Below are 18878 nucleotides of genomic sequence, written 5' to 3'. Positions count from 1 at the left end.
ACCATATTTAGAATTATCGAACACCGTTGACAAATATGATTCAACATATCAACAATATTATATATTATTTTTCTCGTTGTATAAATATAATTTTAAGATATACTGCACATAAATTTTTCTTATTTCTTTTTAAGTGCATAAAATTTACCTCTTATCTAGGAGTGATGGGTCATTTCGGTTATGATTATTTTTATTAAAGCAATCAACTAATTTTATCTTGGATTGTATTTATTAATGAAATAAAAGTGATTCTACTGATTTTTGGATAGCTATTGCATAATTATAAATAGTAACGTGTCCACGTGGGTACATATATACATTTAAAATACACTATTAAATAGTGCATGGGTAAAAGGTCCTCCATAAAGTTTGATATCGTAACAATAATTTCGACCAAAATTGAAGTATTTTTCAATCCCTTTTCTCTTTTATTTTTAATTGCATGTTTGATTCCATCACAAAATTCATTTTGATAGTTATAAATAAAATATTTACGTTTTAATAGATGCATTAAAGATAATTCAGTGATATTAAGCAAAAAAAATGTTAGTTGTTTGAAGAATTAATAATTTTTAAATTGTGTAAAATTATATTTATCGTTTATTCTTCTTCTTCTTTTTTTCGTAATTATGTGTTCTCTGTCACATAAATTATTAGAAAAGAATGAAATAGACAACTCAGGATTCACAATTTTTTTTTAAAAAAAAGGAAATAACATATTTCAGATAAAATTCTGTTTTATGTGTCTGTATTTTTTTTCTTCTACTAGTTCATTTTATGAGCCTGGTGCACGAAAGTTTTTCTATTTGTGGAAAAATTTATACATCATATATAATGAAAGAAATGTTTATTTATATTTGATAAAATTATGTGTTTTCAATTAAAGAATTGAATTCCTTGCTATCAGTGCAATTTATTATAAAACTCTTTGAGTTATTCATTCACTCGTAATTCTTTTCGAGTCTCAAGACTCCTCGATCATCATAAAGTAGTAGTTTTCTATCCTTCTCGATAGGGATGTCCCTCTATACAGAGATATTATCAACTTACGGGTCGACTATTAAAAAAAAAGAAATTTCATAGACTCGATCGAGTCGCTTATAGAATGCCAACAACTATTTTTCACTTAATAAATGAAGGAGAGAGGGAAGCAAAACTTAGCGGATTCGACACCGATCAGTTGAGATTCCCGCGCAGTAACAAACTAGGTTTTCAAAAATATTGCGTCAAATCAATAATTTTTTTTATATATTTTTCCACATTGGTCAAACCAATGATACTCTTCTCAAAGTAATAAAGAAAGTCTTAATTCTAGTATAGATAAAGACATTATGTGAATGGAGGAAAATTATGTGCTGGTGCAATCGTCTAAAGAGTTTCAATAGGTCAAAAAATTATTGCCGTTAATTTTTTCTATTGTAATTTTTTGGCGGGTAATTTTCTACTACAACTAGCCCGAAGAAAGAAGGTTTTCAAGGGGTAGACTTTCATGCTATCTCTTATATGAGTCTCTCTCCTCGAGCAAAAAGAAATACAATATCGACTGTGATCATATGATGAATGTAAATTAAACTGAATGCAAATTCAAAAAAAATTATGCTTCAACATGAACAGAACAAAAGTAGTTATTTGACACATTGAAAATAAGACAAATTTAAAAGAAAAGGAAGAATATATGATTTAATAATATGATAACGATAATATTGAAGAAAAAAATAACAAATATCAACTTTGTGTATACATCGGAGTTTAGTATTCCACAAAATAAATAAATTATCAAAGGGATGTGCTATAGTTAAACATTCCGGTCAAATTCATTTGTTTCAAAATTAGTTTGAATGTATCTTTAATTAAATGCTTACTATTAATTGAAGATTTTGTGATATTATAAAATTTTATGTAGATAAAAAGAACAAATATATGTGATGGTGAAAAAAGGTCTACTCCATTGGTACACCCTTTTGTGAGTAGCAGCCATTAGTATTTATAGGGAGTTTTCCCACTAATCAGTCTCTTTCTCCCCCCCACAACAACTCAAGGTCCAATAAGGGGGGAAGCAGACTGAAGTATCTCTTCCCCACCTTCCCCTTTTTGCCTTGCCATCAACAGCTGTTCACAGTAAGACCCCCTTTTGTATCTTTGTATGTATAACAGACATCATCAAAGTTTGTTTCTTGACTAAAGATTTTATTGTAGAATTGGTTTCTTAGATGAATTTGGAGAATAGAATACCCCATGGGAGTTACTTCCAGTACTCTCCAACTCGAATCCATGGTCCACTTCAGAGGTCATCTTCTCTTACAGATCGTGAAAGGTCAAATCTTGATTCTTGTTTCAGTAATTATATTCTTGTTTTCAATCAGTTTTCGTTAGTTACTGCTTTCTTGGAATGTTGGGTCTGGATCTGTTTTGTTGGCTTCTTGGTTTTCTTGGCTGTCTTTTTCTGTTAATTGTCTCTATAGGCATCTTGAGTCAACAAAACCTTGATAATATCGTCTATATGATTGTTGAATATTGGTTTCTAGTTGTTCTTACATGTGGTGACACTTTAGGATCCTTTTCTGTGGTACAAGATCCAAGATTTTAAGGCAGTGGGTGCAGGGTGCCACTGAACCCACAAATATTTTAATAATTGGTTCAAACTTTATGTGAATATACAATTGTAATTTACTTCAAGATGAAAGCAGTGGTTGTGCCTGCATCTACTACCTTCAACACACATCAGGCCTTAACCAGGTGGATCCAAATATATTACTGTGCCACTTTCCCTATACTCTATTAGACTCTAGGCTTGGCTGATCAATTGACTCAGGTTCTTTTTGTTGTTGACTCAAGGTTTTCTTGGTTGTGTCATGAAAATCGGGTTGAGTAGTTGAGTTTTCTCAATTGAATAGGACATTCTGATGATAACTACTCTTTATTTGATTTAAGTTTATTTAAGTTCTCATTTACCAAGGAAAATTTCTCGGTGTCAAGCTGATTTTCTCAGTAACCTCATGTACAAGGTCAAGTAATGTTTGCCGTAAGATTGTTGTATGTTTAACCACAGGTTAAGTCCATCTTTGCTGCCCGATTAGCATCTACATCGGACTCTTTATTTCAAGCAGTCAATTTTTATAAATAATTGAAATAGAGTATACCCTATTACCATTACTTTCTGTGTCAATTCTAGATACATCTCTCCTTATTAATATGTGATTTGGCTGATTGCGAAATGACAGATATTTGGCAGAGTTATTGGGGGAGAGGCAAAAATTGGGGCCATTCATGCAGATACTTCCTATATGCAGTAGACTTCTAAACCAAGGTAGTAAATTGTAACCACAAGAACTTTTTATAGTAGTTCTGGATATCTTATGTTGGAGCAGAAGTTTCTTTCTTCTGTTGAAAGCTTTTAAAATGTTTTATCCAACAAATTGTTGAATTGTTTGATGACGATAGCCTGAATAGTTCATGTAAAATAAAAGAGGTAAAAGATTGCATAGTTCGAACACCAGTCGCGGGCGGGCTTATCCTGTGTACGAAGTGCTTCTGGCTGGTGCAGGTGAGTGGCGATTGGGCATATACTGTTTGCAAATATTCCCATGCTGTTTCTGCAAAGAGGCAGTTTCCACCTTTGAACATGTATCTACAAGTTACAAAAGGAGCAACTCTACCGTTGCGCCAAGGCTTGCTCTCATAGTCAGAACACTCTTGGAAAATTTGACGTGTTGCTACACAAGATTCCAAGTGAGTAGAGGGTCTTAAGAGTTATTATTTCTTTTTTCCGTTCCCCACTTCTCCACCGACCAGCATGAAGAAGAAATATATATAACCCCAAAAAGTCAAAGTAACAGTCTCCGTTACACCTTTCTTCAGTCTCACCTAGATATAAGTTTAACTTCCAGCAATTGCATGTTCAGCTGCTACACATCACAGTCGATGTTCCTTTTTTGTACACACATGCTTAATAGCCCACATGGAGAAGGATTTACGGTCGAAGTATACAAAGTTTTAATAATATAACAGCACAGATTGCACTCTTTCGTGCTTTCTGATCTCTCAAATGTAAAGAGCACGTAATTCAAGTACTTTGGAGTTGAATAATTTGATGACAAAGATGGAAACATTTGTTGTTTCTGGAATGGGTTTTTTTTTGTCAACAACCAATAATCTCAAAACAATATATGGCGAAGAAAGTTCTCCTGATATGCTTAAATTGTTGACTTTAATGGTAGAATCATTAATAGATGTTATTTTGTTAAGTTTAGTGTCTTTTATTGTCTTGATCAGACTGTCTTATGCTACTACTCTGATAAAATTGAGTTTTCTTTTGAATGTTTAAATATCAGCAAACATAAGAGTTCCCACATATTTGTTTTGTGGTCCGTAATCTTACCCCGTTACACATGACGCCTTATTGGATGTCCAATTATTCTGACTGCATCATAGCCAGAAATCAGTCATTAATGGAAAATTTTAAGTGGCATGATTTTTTGTGATAAAAAATGAAGGTGATAAAGTGCAAGTCGGAGGTTTTTAAGCCTATGATTGGGCGGTGGAATCTTAGTAGGCTAGGAACGATTTACTTATCAAGAGGAAAAAAAGAAGAAGCTAAGGACTGATTTGTATTAATTTGGAGTTTTTGATTTGTATGGAAACAAAACAAAAAATCATGAATTATTGGTGCTACAAATAATACTTTACAAAGAGGGAGAAGACTGAGACATAAATAAAGGATATACTGTTCTGGGAGTCCTTTGTAATCTCCGGGCACACTGCTCTAAGTTTAGTATTTATTAATTATTATGCACTAAATTAGCTAGAAAAGCTTCACCAAAGAGAATCAGAGTGTCCAAATCTATTGAATTCAAAGAATCCGTCAATTTTTGTTTACTTTTCTTATTTCCTATTGTTTAGAGGTTTTAATATAGGAATATAAGGCAACTTCTATTGGTTGACTTCTGAGACCGGGAGGATTCTAAAATCTAAAATAAGATGCGGTCACTATCATCTAATTAACTAAAGAATCAGTAAGTGGAATGGGAAATAATTATTTACCAAATGCTAAGTTACCAAACAGAAGTCTCTAAGTAGCTTTTCTGGATGCAACATCAATAAGTGTAGAAATTCAAATCTACAAATCATAGAATTTGGTTCAAAGCCTGACCTGGACAAGTGTCTGATTTCCACTTTCTTCCACTTGTCTTCGGCATCATTATATAGTCCTGGAATACTGAACTTTTTGCATCAATACAATGTTTGATGTCGAATTTGACCCTGTAGCTTAATAATTTGCTCTCTAACTCGTGCATTTAACTGTGGATGAAGCTTGGGATGGTAGTTCTAGGGAAAGTGATCCATTTGGGTTCTCTTTGCATGTTATTTTTTCAAACTTAAAATATGGGTAACATTATTATGTGTTCAAAAGGGATGAAGGTGAATTTGGTTAAAATGAAGCTAAAATGGTGTCTTATGGATTGCTTGGTGAATCCACCACTGACAGTCTTTGCTGAAATCTTGTGAAAGGTAAATTGAGGGAAGCATTCAATTTAGTGACTGAATAAGGTTTTGGATTTCTTACTTCTGCAGAAATCATGCGAGCAACAGCTTTGTTGTCAAATCAGTTCATGGATCAGGAAAGGATGGGACAAGAGAGTCCACATAGGTCAGTCAGTCAACATATGAATGGAGGTCAGATAAATATGGGGGCATGGAGTGCAATGCAAACTGAGGTATGATAAGCTTCTATACTTCATGGAGGTTAGCTTAGGTATGTATGGCTGTTATGGGTCATACTTTGGAATGTAATTATGTCACGACTGTTGTTCTTAATGTGGTCATACTCTTGCAGACTTGTTCTTATCACGTAACGAGTATTAACTAAAGTTATTAGTATAACATTGTTGAATTCAGTAAATTGATTGTTCCTGATTCTCAAAGTATGCATTTTTATAGAAGTTAACTATTTTTTTTGGTGACTAACTGATTGTATTACCAAAGTAGCAAAGAAGTACAGAAGTCTCACAGTGTTGGACAACAAGCCCCCAAGCACTGATGGCAAAATAATCTAAATACATCAAGAGATCTGCATTAACTGTCTAACGTAGCCTATGAATAATCGTTGAGTATAGCCAGCCTACTATTCAATCTAAGGAATAGAGATCCCCTCAATGGATTGCTTGAACAGCCATTCTTACTAACGCATCAGGTCCTCTACTCTTCTGCGGAAATGACCTCATGTTTTTTTTTTTGAAAATGGTAATGGTGTATTCTTCAGCATTTAGGAGATGCCGGTGACCTGCAAACAGAGGGGAGCAAAAGAAGAGAAAAATAAAATAAAATAAATATTTACAAGGGACCTCATGTTTATTTCATGCTGTACCAATTATAGACAGCATGCTAAATCCAATCTGTATAGGATAGCTTGCACTGACTTGCCACTAGCATGTCTAACAGCCTACATCACTTCTTCATGCCAATCCAGAGATACCCTTTGAATGGCCAGCCATGAGAGCAGCCTATCCCAAACGGCAGCTGAGTACTGGCACTTGAAGAACAAATTGTCCAGGCTCTCATCAGTGTCGGTGCAAAGAAGGTAGGGCATGTCAGGTAGAATACTCCATTTGGCCTATATTTAGGTAGGAGTCTTCTCCAAACAGCCATCTAGGTGCCCCATGGTTGTTGGATAGTAACTTCATCCCCTTCACTATAGTGTAGTGTCCCCCCTCATCTTATAATGGACAGTTTCTGTGCTGAATTTAGTCATAGCAGCAACATCCTGCTCCTCATAGCCAGCTGCTTCCATAGTTCTTTTGGCATTGAGGATCTTTTTGATCATCCATGAGGCTTGGTTATCATGAACATTCCATGTACTGTCTCCTTTAATGAAGTAGGTATGGAACCATTGGATCCATAACCTGTCCTTATTCAAACACTGAGTGCTTACAAATGGCAGCTCTATTCCAATCAATCATATCTAAAAATTCAAAACCACCCGCTGTCTTTGGGATACATAACTTTTCCCAAGCTATCAAAGCCTTTTTGAGGGCTCAGCACCCCCAGCCCATGGGAATCCTTACACAAGGACTCTGCAAAGTGAATCATTTTCTTGGGCAGAATAAAAACTTGTAACCAAAAGTTTTGGACAGAGAACAAGACAGATTTGATTAATTGTACCTTACCAGCATAGGATAGGAATCTAGAGGCACAAGGCTTAGCCTTGTCCATCATCTTATCTATAAGGGGCTTGTACTGAGTCACTGAGGTTTTCTTTTAGGTGAGGCCGTGAGGGGTATACCTTGGTACTTGAAAGGAAGAGCACCTTTTGTAAATCCCAGAAGCTGTAGTATAGCTGCTTGGTCAGCCACATTTACACCTCCAAAATAAATGAAGCTCTTCTCAGTTCGCAAGACCAGAAGCACTAGAGAAGGCAGTAATACAGTCACATAGAGACAGATTTAAGGTCACCCCTGCAAAAAAGCAACAAGTTATCTGCAAACCCAAGGTATGCACAATTTCTCACACTTGGGATGAAAATTAAAATCAGGTTGCTTCTTCAAGGTTTTCAGCCGTCTATTCAAGTATTCCATGGGTAATACAAAAAGGAATGCGGACAAGGGGTCTCCTTGCCTTAGACCCTTCTTGGCATGGGAAGGGGTGCCATTAATAAGTGTAAAATGTGAAGCTGTGGTAACACGGGTCATAATCCAGCTTATGAGCTGTGTGGGAAAGCTCAAAGCCTTGAGAACCTGTTGTGGGAAGGTCCATTCAATGGATTCTTAAGCTTTCTTCATGTCAATCTTCAGCATACACCTAGTTAGATCTTTTTCTTCCCATACCATTTAATGAGGTCACGGCACATAATAATGTTATCAGTAATCACACTACCACTCTACCAGGGATAAAATTGCATCCACCAATCCATCCATCACCTTCTGCATCCTGTGGGTCAGTATCTTTGAGATAAGTTTGTATAAGATAGTACAACATGATATTGGCCTGTACTCAGTGATCTTAGTTGGGTTCTGCACCTTGGGAATCAGTGTTACTGTAGTAGGCTTGAACATTGATCCACTAGAGAAGAATCCCAAGACTGCATAAGTGAACTCTCCAATAACAACCCCCCCCGCCCCCCCCCTCTTTGAAAAAGCATGCATTGTGGAACATCACAACCAGGAGCTTTTGAGTCCTTGTCCCTTGTTTGGACAAAACAACTCCCACAGCTTCATTGGTCTTTTGCTGGCTTGGCAAAATCTGAACTGCACTAGGCGAAGCAATCTTTCTTGAGCTCGCCGAGCTACTAGGTCCTCCCACCACAACAGGCATATTAGTATGAAGATGGATTCGACAAATCGTGGAGGCCAAGCTTCAGTGACAGAGCTTCCTTGGTCCGGTACTCCAGTGGAACCTTACCATTCCCTTTTCCTATGGGTCCTTTCGCACTGTTGCCTCTTTCCCAAGCCTGCATGTTCTTCCCAGGTCCAAGATCGTTAGGTTGCCCTTTGCGTGGCCGTCCTCTGGGCATTTCTGGCCTAGGTGCACACTTGCTCGCGTGCTCTGAGAGATTTTTCTTAGTACTTTAGTTGCTCTATCTTTTAGCATACCTTTAATTTTAGATATCAATTGGAAGTGAATTACCTTATGTGCTTCCTTGGAAACCAGGTCCACGACACACACTATTAGAGCATTATAATTGACGTTTCTCCTTTACAGTAAATGTGGAAATCCAAGCACTATAATTGATATTTCTCCTGTAAGGGAGCAGTTGTAATACTAAATGTGGATAATCCTACATACTTATACCCTTGTGCAAGTTTATGTCTTGAATCACAAGAGTAAACTTCCTCAAGATTCTATGTGAATTCTAATTTGTGTATTTGTAGCTCAATAAATATATGTGTTTGAGAAACCATATTTTGTAGCTTACTTTTAAGAATTATTCTAAGTTTGTATCATTGTCCTGTTACTCCTTTTGACAATTACTTAGCTAGATAAAATGCTTCTGTATTCAGGAGGATTCACTTTCTTAAGCTCAGGAAATATTGTGCTCAATTTTGTAGTTTCAATAATCTATGTAGCTTGAGCCTTAGAACACTATGCTTGTTCGCAAATGTTAGAAAGAAATGTAAGTACAGCAGGTGGAATTTTCATGCATCATTATCAATAATAGTAGCTTTGTAGAGGATGGTATTGCCAACTCTGTTCAGAGTTTAAGCATTCAAATTTACTGTTTTGACCTGTGATTTTATCCTTATATGCCATCTAATAAAATTCTCAGATGTTATTAAGAACTTCTTGCTCTTCCCAGAAATGTAATCTATCCTTGCCACGTGGATTACTTTAATGAAAATGTAACCCCATTTTTCCTCGCACTTGTTGCTTCCTTGTCAAAGCACAAAGCATAACCTAGTTAGATAAATAGAAAGAAAAAAAAGCTTAGCACTTTTTGTGGTGTTAGTCTTAGTCAGGTATTGTAGGAGTTGTACTCCTACTCCGCATTACAGGTATTGTAAGTAGCTTTTGATAATATATTTGTTGAATCCATCTTCATACCTTGAAGGAGTTTGAATAACTGCTCGCGGACATTGCTGGAGGATTTACCCCTTGATGTTTTTACTTACTACAGGAAAATAGACTTCTCCAGAAAATGGCGCCATTTCAACCTTCCCCTCTGGATTGGCATGTTGTGCCGGGAACTGCAACCACTCCTGTTGTGAAGAGAGTCATAAGACTGGATGTTCCTGTGGAGAATTTCCCAAATGTATGTGAACCTTATGAGGGTGGTGTTTCATGTTGCTCTTTTTCTTCCTAAATTTTGAAACAGATCTTGACCAAGTTAAAACCATGCAGTATAATTTTGTCGGTCGAATTTTGGGACCACGTGGGAATTCCCTAAAGAGAGTTGAAGCCATTACAGAGTGTAGAGTCTACATCAGAGGACAGGGCTCAGTCAAGGACTCTATCAAGGTATTAGGCCCTTTTATTCTTCTCACTCAATGTTTGTTGTAAGAGCAAGCTTGAATAAACTTAGATTTACTATGACTTGCTTCATGAGGGCCTATAAGAGAAGTGTTTTCTGTCACACACACATACATCCTTTGTTTTTGTCTGAAAATGACGACTACGAAATGGTTTGTCAAAATAATGCTTAATTCTTAAAGTGGATTTTTTGAGTTTTGGTTGACAAACCTACCTGGTACTTGTGTTGGTGGAGGTAACAAGTAGCTTAAACTTATAAGTTAGTTTTAAATTGCTTTTTTGCATTGCTCTTTTTTCCCTCCTGTAGGAAGAGAAATTGAAAGATAAACCTGGGTATGAGCACCTCAAAGAGCCACTACATCTCCTGGTGGAGGCTGAATTTCCGGAAGACATCATTGACGCCCGCATTGATCATGCAGTGTCGATCCTAGAGAACCTGTTAAAGCCTGTGGTACGAGTTAAAACGATATAGTTGCCATTTGCCATCATTTGCTTCCAACTTTTATCTAGCCCTTTGACTCTTTTCTCCCTCGTTTTTCCTGTATCAGGATGAATCTGTGGATGTTTATAAGAAGCAACAACTAAGAGAATTGGCCATGCTAAATGGCACACTAAGGGAAGAAAGCCCAAGCATGAGTCCCCGAATGAGCCCTAGCATGTCTCCATTTAGTAATACAGGAATGAAACGAGCAAAGACGGGAAGATGACAACTAATTGCTGAAATGCTGCTTGTCTAGTGATCGACACAGATGATAGCTTATCTGCCCGATTAGGAAGACTTCCCAAGTTTGCTTCTGGCACAGAATGCAGGAATCCTTCAGACAGATTCTTTAGATATAGGCGTAATGTTTATTATTTTCTTTTTCTGTAACCATCTTTCCTAGAGGTATTGACCTGTAGTCTTAATCTAGGTTTAGTGGTCAATGTGTTAAATCAATCAGAATAATCTGTTTCTTATTCGATACTTGTGAGATTCATGTATTATTTTAATTATTGCAGGTCAACTGCTTCAACTTCTGAATAAATATATTGAGAACAGAAGTTTGACAAGATATGCTGAATATTTTGCTTTAAATTATACCAGTACTTCAGTTCCTTGCTTTAGGGTCACTGATGTTAGTTCAATTTTAACCTGCAGTCTTGTTTGTTCAATGGCTTGTCCTTTCGTTGTGAAAAATAGTAAAATTTTCATTGATGAAATGTGACTTCTTATGTAGAGGATACAACATTTAACACATACAAAAAACAACATATATTTAAGGCCTAGTGATACATCAGGGGGTACAAAAGCAAATTTGCACAACTTGAAGTACAGTTTAGCTCATTTGAGCTTTGATTAAAATTATTCCTCAATTTTAAAGCAATCTAACAAGCTGCAAACACCTACTACACAACTATTACAGAGTGAAATTGTGACGGATGAGTTACAATCCTCATTTTGGAGGGTGACGTTTGGCAATATCTGTTATCCATCGATCGCTGTACCCAAAAAACAGAATGCATGATAGTTTTGGTTCTGCTAACACTGATACATATTTCTACAAATTGTGAAATGAAGATTTCTCTTGATTTATGTCAATATTCTGGAATCAATCCAACCCATTGTCATCATTGAATCAAGAATCTGGATTTAAGATATTACTTACATCTGCACACAACGAGATGATATCAGGTAAATAGTAAGTGGAAGCAAAAGTGAGATGCAATAAGCGAATAAGACTGATCGTTCCAAATAGTTGACAGCCTTTGCATATTATCACAGTTTTAGCAGATATTGGATACAAACAAATAACATATAGGCATTCAAAAAAGAAACATCAGCATGACCACTTCATGTCCATACAGGCTGACACTCGAGCCTAAACAGTAACATGATAATATAATAGCCAAATTACAAAAGATTAAAAGAAACTACGTAGAATATACCACGTGCACATCAAACACTTGTCCAGGTCCTCCTGGGGAATCACCCCTAGGAGTCAAAGACCAAATCAAATCATACAGGGAACTATGTTACTGATATAGCATAATAACAGGGTGCATATAAGCTCATGGATATAAAATCTGATACAGGCACAGACCTTAACATTTGTAACGAAAACTATTAGAGCATATATGCCAGTCATTAAATTTACAGAGCACACATAAGCTAATAACTTATAAAATCTGATAAGTTCCACATTCCATAATCGTTTGCCAAGATAGACAACCTCAACACAGGATAACTGAAAATCAGGGTAAAAGAATTTAGTAAAGGAGAAACATAAAATTGTGTTGCAATTATATTTGGCAAAAGAAAGCAAGCCATATATCACTCATCTTGATACAATTTTGAGATTAGCTAAAGGGAACTACGTTACTGATAAAGCATAGCAACAATAAAGACTAGATAGCTTGATTGCCTGCAACTTGGTACAAAAAGGAAATAGAAGAAGACTGTGCAAAAAGATAAAGCATCCTACAGAAATTATGAATGAACTTACATGAAAATATGAGTTAAGACTACCCATATAGCATATCTATACAGTAATAAACATTAGGAAGGTGCACAATGAGTAATATTTGCTCCTTCCTTCCCATTTTTTATATGACAGTTTGGCAGAGCAAATTGGCTGAAAGAGTTACTTTGCTCAGGTATGACATCAGTAATGCTAGATAAAAGCAATTCTCATATCATGCTGAAGTTTTTGTACAAGATTACTTCCAGAGACAGCAGAACTACACAGTTTAAAGTTTAAGCTACAATTTTTCCATGCAGTTGATCAGAGTTAGTAGTTTTGAACATTTTGAGACACTCAAAAAAACCCGAATGATCTTCTTAAATGGTAAGAAGGGTATGTGCTAACAACATTATGCTTATTCACCAAACAATAATTCCAAAATTCCATGTAAAAGCTAGGAGTAGAAAGCAGAGCAACATTTCCAAGAGAGTACAATAAGGAGCCTCACCTCAATACATTGATTGTTAACATCTGACACAAATTTAATCCCGAAGACCCAGCTCAAGCTCAAGCTCATCATCTTCTTCGAACAACTTTAGCAGACGAGCATACTGCTCTTCACGCTTCTTCTTTTGCCAAAACTTGAAAAGGAAAAATGACAGAAGCACTACTGCCACAAGGGCAAGGCATACAATGAGTACAGTTGACCCAGTGTTACTGCTGGATGCAGCATGAGTATCAACTTTTGTTCCATTTTTGGGATTTAAAGAATCGTCTGAAAAGCCTGAAAGTAAAACACACACATATAAAAAATCAAACCGACAAAACGGAAACAAATTCAAGTATACAGATGCTTGTCATAAAACTGTAGCCATAAACAGGTTTGATGGGTGCGTTCCTGGGTATCTTTGAACAAGGACAAAAGAACATAAAATGGTAGCAACACCTATGGGGAGCTAGATTTTCAAGCATATTGATTCCATGTCAAGGACGGACAAATTGTGGAACCCCTAGTTGAGCTCAAATCTTTTCCACAACAACACTGACTCTCCCTTTTATGTCCCAGAAACATAGAAGATGGTGCTAGAGTGAATGATGTGGTGAAGAGAATACAAATGATGAATATTAGACATATAGGAATGGACACTAAATTCACAAGAAGCAAACGATGGAACTGGGAGCAGTCAGGAGTCAAGGTAAGGGATGGACAAATAGAAGTGTCTAAGCCTTACTGGGGCTTACTCAATTAATGGAACCATGTCATGCCTGTAATGAAATCTTCTATTACTTCATCTAAAATAAATAAATAATGGAACCATGTCGGGGCAGTCATTACTAGTGGATGGAATGCACATTACAATATATAAGCTTGAGTGTGAAGAAATCAACAAAGACAGTGGTCTCTTTCTACAACGCCCAGCTGGGACACTTTGATTAAAATTATGGTCTGCTGGCATAGTCAGAAAGCTTATCCTGCAGTGATCTCTCATGTAAACCGGTACGACTAGTTAATCATACTCATTTTCCTTGTAAATTTTGCAACTTCAACAACCTACTGGGAAGTGCTTCAGATTTTTCCTTTCCACAGATAGCCTTTTTATTGGTGAGTGCTTAGGTGACATTATCAGCATATTTGGCAAATTGATTGGACTAATCCTCAAAAGTTTTTGATTGAGAGTGGAGGTCGTGATTAACTCTAGGCAGAAAGGTATAGCATATTGTTCTCACCTACTAGCAATCATTTACCAAGAGCCAAATTATTAACATGATATTTTCATTACCTTTTCAGATCTTTTTCCATTCCTCAGTTTCTCCTCCATTGTTTACAAATTTGAGGTATGCAAGCGGGATCAACTAACAACTATCTTCTTAAAAACATAGTTTTCTCATTGTCCCATTTACGAGCTATAAGGGTATATTCCTAATTGGTTGATATTTGCATGTAGTTCTACCTAAAATAGTAAAGTATACTGCATACCCTTGGAAAATCAGAAATGGTAGAGACATAGCAAACACAAGGAAAAACCTATCTCGTTGGACAAAAGACGACGTTCAACTACCCACTAACCTACCACCCTAAGCTACCTCCTCAGGAAGCTGAGATGCGACATGTCTTGTCTAATCACCTTTCCCCAATACTTCTTCGACCTACCTCTACCTCTCATGAAGCTCACCACAGCCAACCTCTCACACCCCCTCATTGGAGCATCTGCACCTCTTCACATGTCCAAACCACAGTAATTCATTTCACCACCAACCAAAAAAAAAGGAAAAAGGAATCTGAAGCTGTAATTGAGTTGTTGTAACATCAAGACAAGATCATCTTCATTTTCTTGAATTTGTCACAAGACTCCATTTTTCTCAAAACTAGACAGAGACAAATGGCAATTAGAAAATGACAACCTTTTCACACACAACCCTTATCCTAAATACGACAGTAAAAGCAATAGTAAATTACGAATTCATCTTAGCCTATGTACGCAATCTTTATTCTTATTAGTACAATTTTTTTTTGCACATTTTCAATTACAATTCTTGAAAAAGAAAGAGGGTTAATGATATTGAATTGAATCGAGATCGATAATTGACACTCTTATTTCCGAATTCCAAACTCATCATTCTTCCTTAAACACAAGGGATCTATTAGAAACATTTACCAATACGAAATAACCCATTAAAACAATCATATAACAAAAATAGAATCGGAAAAAAAGGGAAAATCAAGATCTGAGTGATTGCATGCAAACCTGTGATGAATTGATGAGACAACGAAAGGAAGAAGAGAAGAAAGGGAATTGATCTCCCATTAGAGACCCCTCTCATCTCCCTGTTTTGCTTTTTTTCTCTATGCTTTCTTTTCTCTCTCGCTATCAAACACCTTTTCTTGTCTAATGGTATTATCGTCCGCTTTTTCTCTTCTGTTTTCTTTCTTCTATTTTTCTGTTATCTAAGACAAATACTTTTGTCCTTTTTCTTGGTACAATATATTTACCGTTTGGACATAAATACTAGTAATACTCTTTTAAGAAATTGCAAATTAAATATTTTTGTTTTATTAAATTATCGTTATTAATGATATTTTGAAAATTCGAAAGAATCACAAGGGTATAGTTAAAAAAAAAGCAATTAATTTGCTCTTAAGAAATAATTTTAACATATTGAACCAGTAAATAAAAGATCATGGACCATAAGTCGGGTGCTTAGAAAAGTTATGATGTACGCATACATTACTTATATCTTCGAGTACGACACGATTAGACTACCTTCTAACGTTTTAATTTAATTTTTGACCTTAATCCTTCCTATCTAAAGTTGTGTCCTTAATTAATTGAAATTGTGTTATGTTTTGTCTAATCACCTCTCTCAATTCTTTGTCGACCCTATCTTTACCTTTCCTAACCCTTGCTAAAATCAACCTCTCACCCCCCCCTCCTCACTGACACATACATCTTCACACCTCCTCTTCATATTGTTGTAAATGAGAAGGATTATGGGAAATTTTCTCTGTGTATTTTATTGATCAGTGCTCCATTCCATTTATACAAGTAGAAGAAAAGGAAAAACAGCTATATTCTATACAGGTGTCCCTATACTATAGGCTAGGTTCTAACAAACTTAAAACAAACTTGTAAGAGAGGAATATTCATATGTACACGTATTGCTATCATCAGCTGGGCCTTTAACAAATGAACCCAAATTCCTTTTGTCCAATTCATTAGTTGGGCCTGATATTCCTGATATTCCAACACCCCCCTCAAGTTGGAGGGTGGTGAAACAATCCCCAACTTGTCTAGGAAAGATCGATGAACTGGCCCAGTAAGGGGCTTTGTGAACACATCAGCCAATTGAGCAGTTGAAGGGATAAAATTCAAAGAAATGAGCCCGGAAAGGTATTGTTGCCGCACAAAATGACAATCCAGATCCACATGTTTGGTGCGTTCGTGGAACACTGGATTCTTGGCGATGTGAATGGCTGTCTGGTTATCCGAATGAAGAGGAACAGGTAGAGGAGAAGGAACACCAAGATCAGCAAGTAAACGAACCAACCAAGTGATTTCTGCCACAACCCTTCGCATGGAGCGATACTCAGCTTCAGCTGATGAAAGAGATACCAACGACTGCTTCTTTGATTTCCACGATACAGGTGAACCACCAAGAGTAATATAATAACCACTGATTGAACGTCTAGTATCTGGGCAACGCCCCCAATCAGAATCACAGAAGGCAAGTAGATCAAAGAAAGAATTAGAAGGGATGAAAATACCCAAACCAGGGTCCATGAGAAGATATCGGAGCCATCGGACAGCCGCATCTAGGTGAGGTTGTCGTGGAGATTGCATAAATTGACTAAGATGTTGAACCGCAAAGGAGAGGTCTGGGCGTGTATGTGTGAGAAAGTTCAATTTACCCAGCAACATACGATAGAAAGTAGGATTTGACAAAAGTTCCCCCTCATCAAGTTGGAGTCTTGTAGCAGGATCCAATGGTGAAGACACTGGCATCAAGTCTGTGCAACCAAAATCATTTAATAAATCCAACGTAAATTTTCTTTGTCCCAAAATTATACCCTGAGGCTCTCTGATGATTTCCATGCCTAAGAAATAATGAGCAGCACCTAAATCCTTGATTTTAAACTCAGAATTGAGAAAGAACTTAAGAGACTCAAGCTCTAAAGGATCATCCCCTGTAAGTAGAATGTCGTCAACATAAACCGCTAGTATAAACACCTTGCCTTGAACTTTCTTAAAGAAGAGAGAATAGTCGTTAAGAGAATGAGAATACCCCTTGAAATTCAAAGCTGCAGTCAAACGAGCATACCATTGCCTGGAAGCTTGGCGCAACCCATATAAAGATTTCTTGAGCTTGCATACATGTGATTGACTAGGTGCTGGCATACCAACAGGGAACTTCATATAGACCTCTTCCTGCAAATCACCATGTAAGAAGGCATTATTGACGTCTAGTTGGGAAATATGCCAATTCTTTTTCACTGCCACAGCCAAAAGACAACGAATAGTTGTCATTTTGACAACAGGGGAATAGGTTTCTGTGAAATCAACGCCTTCCTTTTGAATATCCCCCCGCACAACAAGTCGTGCCTTGAATCTTTCAACCGTGCCATCTTGTTTATATTTGATCTTATAGACCCACTTACAAGGCAAAGCCTTCTTACCCTCGGGTAATTGAACTATGTCCCATGTATTGTTAGCTTTGAGTGCCTCAAATTCCTTTGTCATGGCTAACTGCCAGCCAGGATGTAAGCAAGCTTGAGAGTATGAGGTAGGCTCGGTGATGTAGGAGACTGAATTTAGAAAAGACTGATTAGTACAAGACAGAGTTGAGAAAGAAAGAGAGGGAGGAGAGACAGTAGCAGCAAAACACTGCTGAGTGAGGTCAGTGAGAATGACTGAGTTGCAAATATAATCATTGAGATATTTAGGAGGGTGACGGACTCTAGAAGAGTGTCTGATGGATGGATGTTGTGACTGAACTACTGGGAGCACCATGTCCTGCTGAAGCTCAAGAGGAGGAGAAGATAAATCTGAAGTAGTAAGAGATGCAAGGGAGAGTTCAGGTACGTCAGATGAAGTATCAAAAGAGGAAGAAGGAGTGGGAGAGTAATCTGTAGAAGCGGGAATAGATTGAGTAAAAGGAAAAGTAGGGACACTAAGAGAAGTATAGGAAAAATGATAGACATTTTCATGGAAAACAACATCTCTCGACACAAAAATTCTGTTTGTAGTTAGATCTAAAACCTTGTACCCTTTCTTCCCAAAAGGGTAACCCAAGAAGACACATTTGATTGATCTAGGGTCTAACTTGGACCTATGCACAGGCAGAGTTGATGCATAACAAAGACAGCCAAAACATCTTAAAAGAGAATAACTAGGTGGATGACCAAATAAGAGCTCATAAGGAGTTTTCATGTTTAAAATTCTAGTAGGGAATCTGTTGATCAAAAAAGTTGCTGTTAGGAGACATTCCCCCCAAAAATGTGTAGGAACTTTAGATTGGAAAAACAAAGACCTACAGACTTCTAACAGATGTCTGTGCTTTCTCTCCACCACACCATTTTGTTGAGGAGAGAAAACACAAGATGTCTGATGGATTATACCTTCAGAATTGAAGAAATCAGATGCTGCCTTACTACTGCCCAATTCGAGAGCATTATCACTCCTAAGAATTTTGACTTTAGTGTGAAATTGAGTTTGAGTCATAGCTAAAAATTGTTTCAATATAGTGAAAGCATTAGATTTGGTGCTTAAAAGATATGTCCAGGTAGCTCGACTATGATCATCTACAATGGTGAGAAAGTATTTGAAACCATCATGTGTTTGAGTTTTGTAGGGACCCCAAGTGTCAACATGTATGAGATCAAAAATATGTTTAGACTTGGAGGAACTAGATGCATAAGGTAACTTAGTTTGTCTTGCCTTTGCACAAACATCACAAGGAGAAGAAACTAAAGTAGTAGGA

General features: G+C 36.8%; 2 protein-coding genes across 2 annotated transcripts; one reads left to right on the top strand and one right to left on the bottom strand.

Moving 5' to 3' along the window:
• Positions 1-1947: 1947 nt before the first annotated feature.
• Positions 1948-11012, top strand: LOC125816844 (KH domain-containing protein At1g09660/At1g09670). Its single transcript, XM_049496486.1, has 8 exons — positions 1948-2118; positions 2197-2314; positions 3222-3307; positions 5572-5714; positions 9608-9742; positions 9832-9948; positions 10268-10411; positions 10509-11012. Exons 2-8 carry the CDS (start codon positions 2211-2213, stop codon positions 10665-10667), a joined length of 888 nt encoding a protein of 295 aa, XP_049352443.1. The 5' UTR covers positions 1948-2118; positions 2197-2210; the 3' UTR covers positions 10668-11012.
• Positions 11013-11230: 218 nt separating this feature from the next.
• On the bottom strand, positions 11231-15344 carry LOC125816851 (uncharacterized). The gene is made up of 3 exons (XM_049496494.1): positions 15149-15344; positions 12910-13185; positions 11231-11608 (listed from the first exon to the last, which is right to left on the bottom strand). The coding sequence occupies exons 1-2, from the start codon at positions 15222-15224 to the stop codon at positions 12944-12946; spliced, it is 318 nt and encodes a 105-aa protein (XP_049352451.1). The 5' UTR covers positions 15225-15344; the 3' UTR covers positions 11231-11608; positions 12910-12943.
• Between the last annotated feature and the right edge of the window lie 3534 nt (positions 15345-18878).

The sequence above is a fragment of the Solanum verrucosum genome, unplaced genomic scaffold (genome assembly GCF_900185275.1).
Source record: "Solanum verrucosum unplaced genomic scaffold, falcon-dt-bn FXZP01000261.1, whole genome shotgun sequence".
In the NCBI taxonomy this organism is placed as follows: Eukaryota; Viridiplantae; Streptophyta; class Magnoliopsida; order Solanales; family Solanaceae; genus Solanum; species Solanum verrucosum.
Note: the sequence above shows the minus strand (reverse complement) of the source record. Positions and strands in the feature narration are given on the sequence as shown.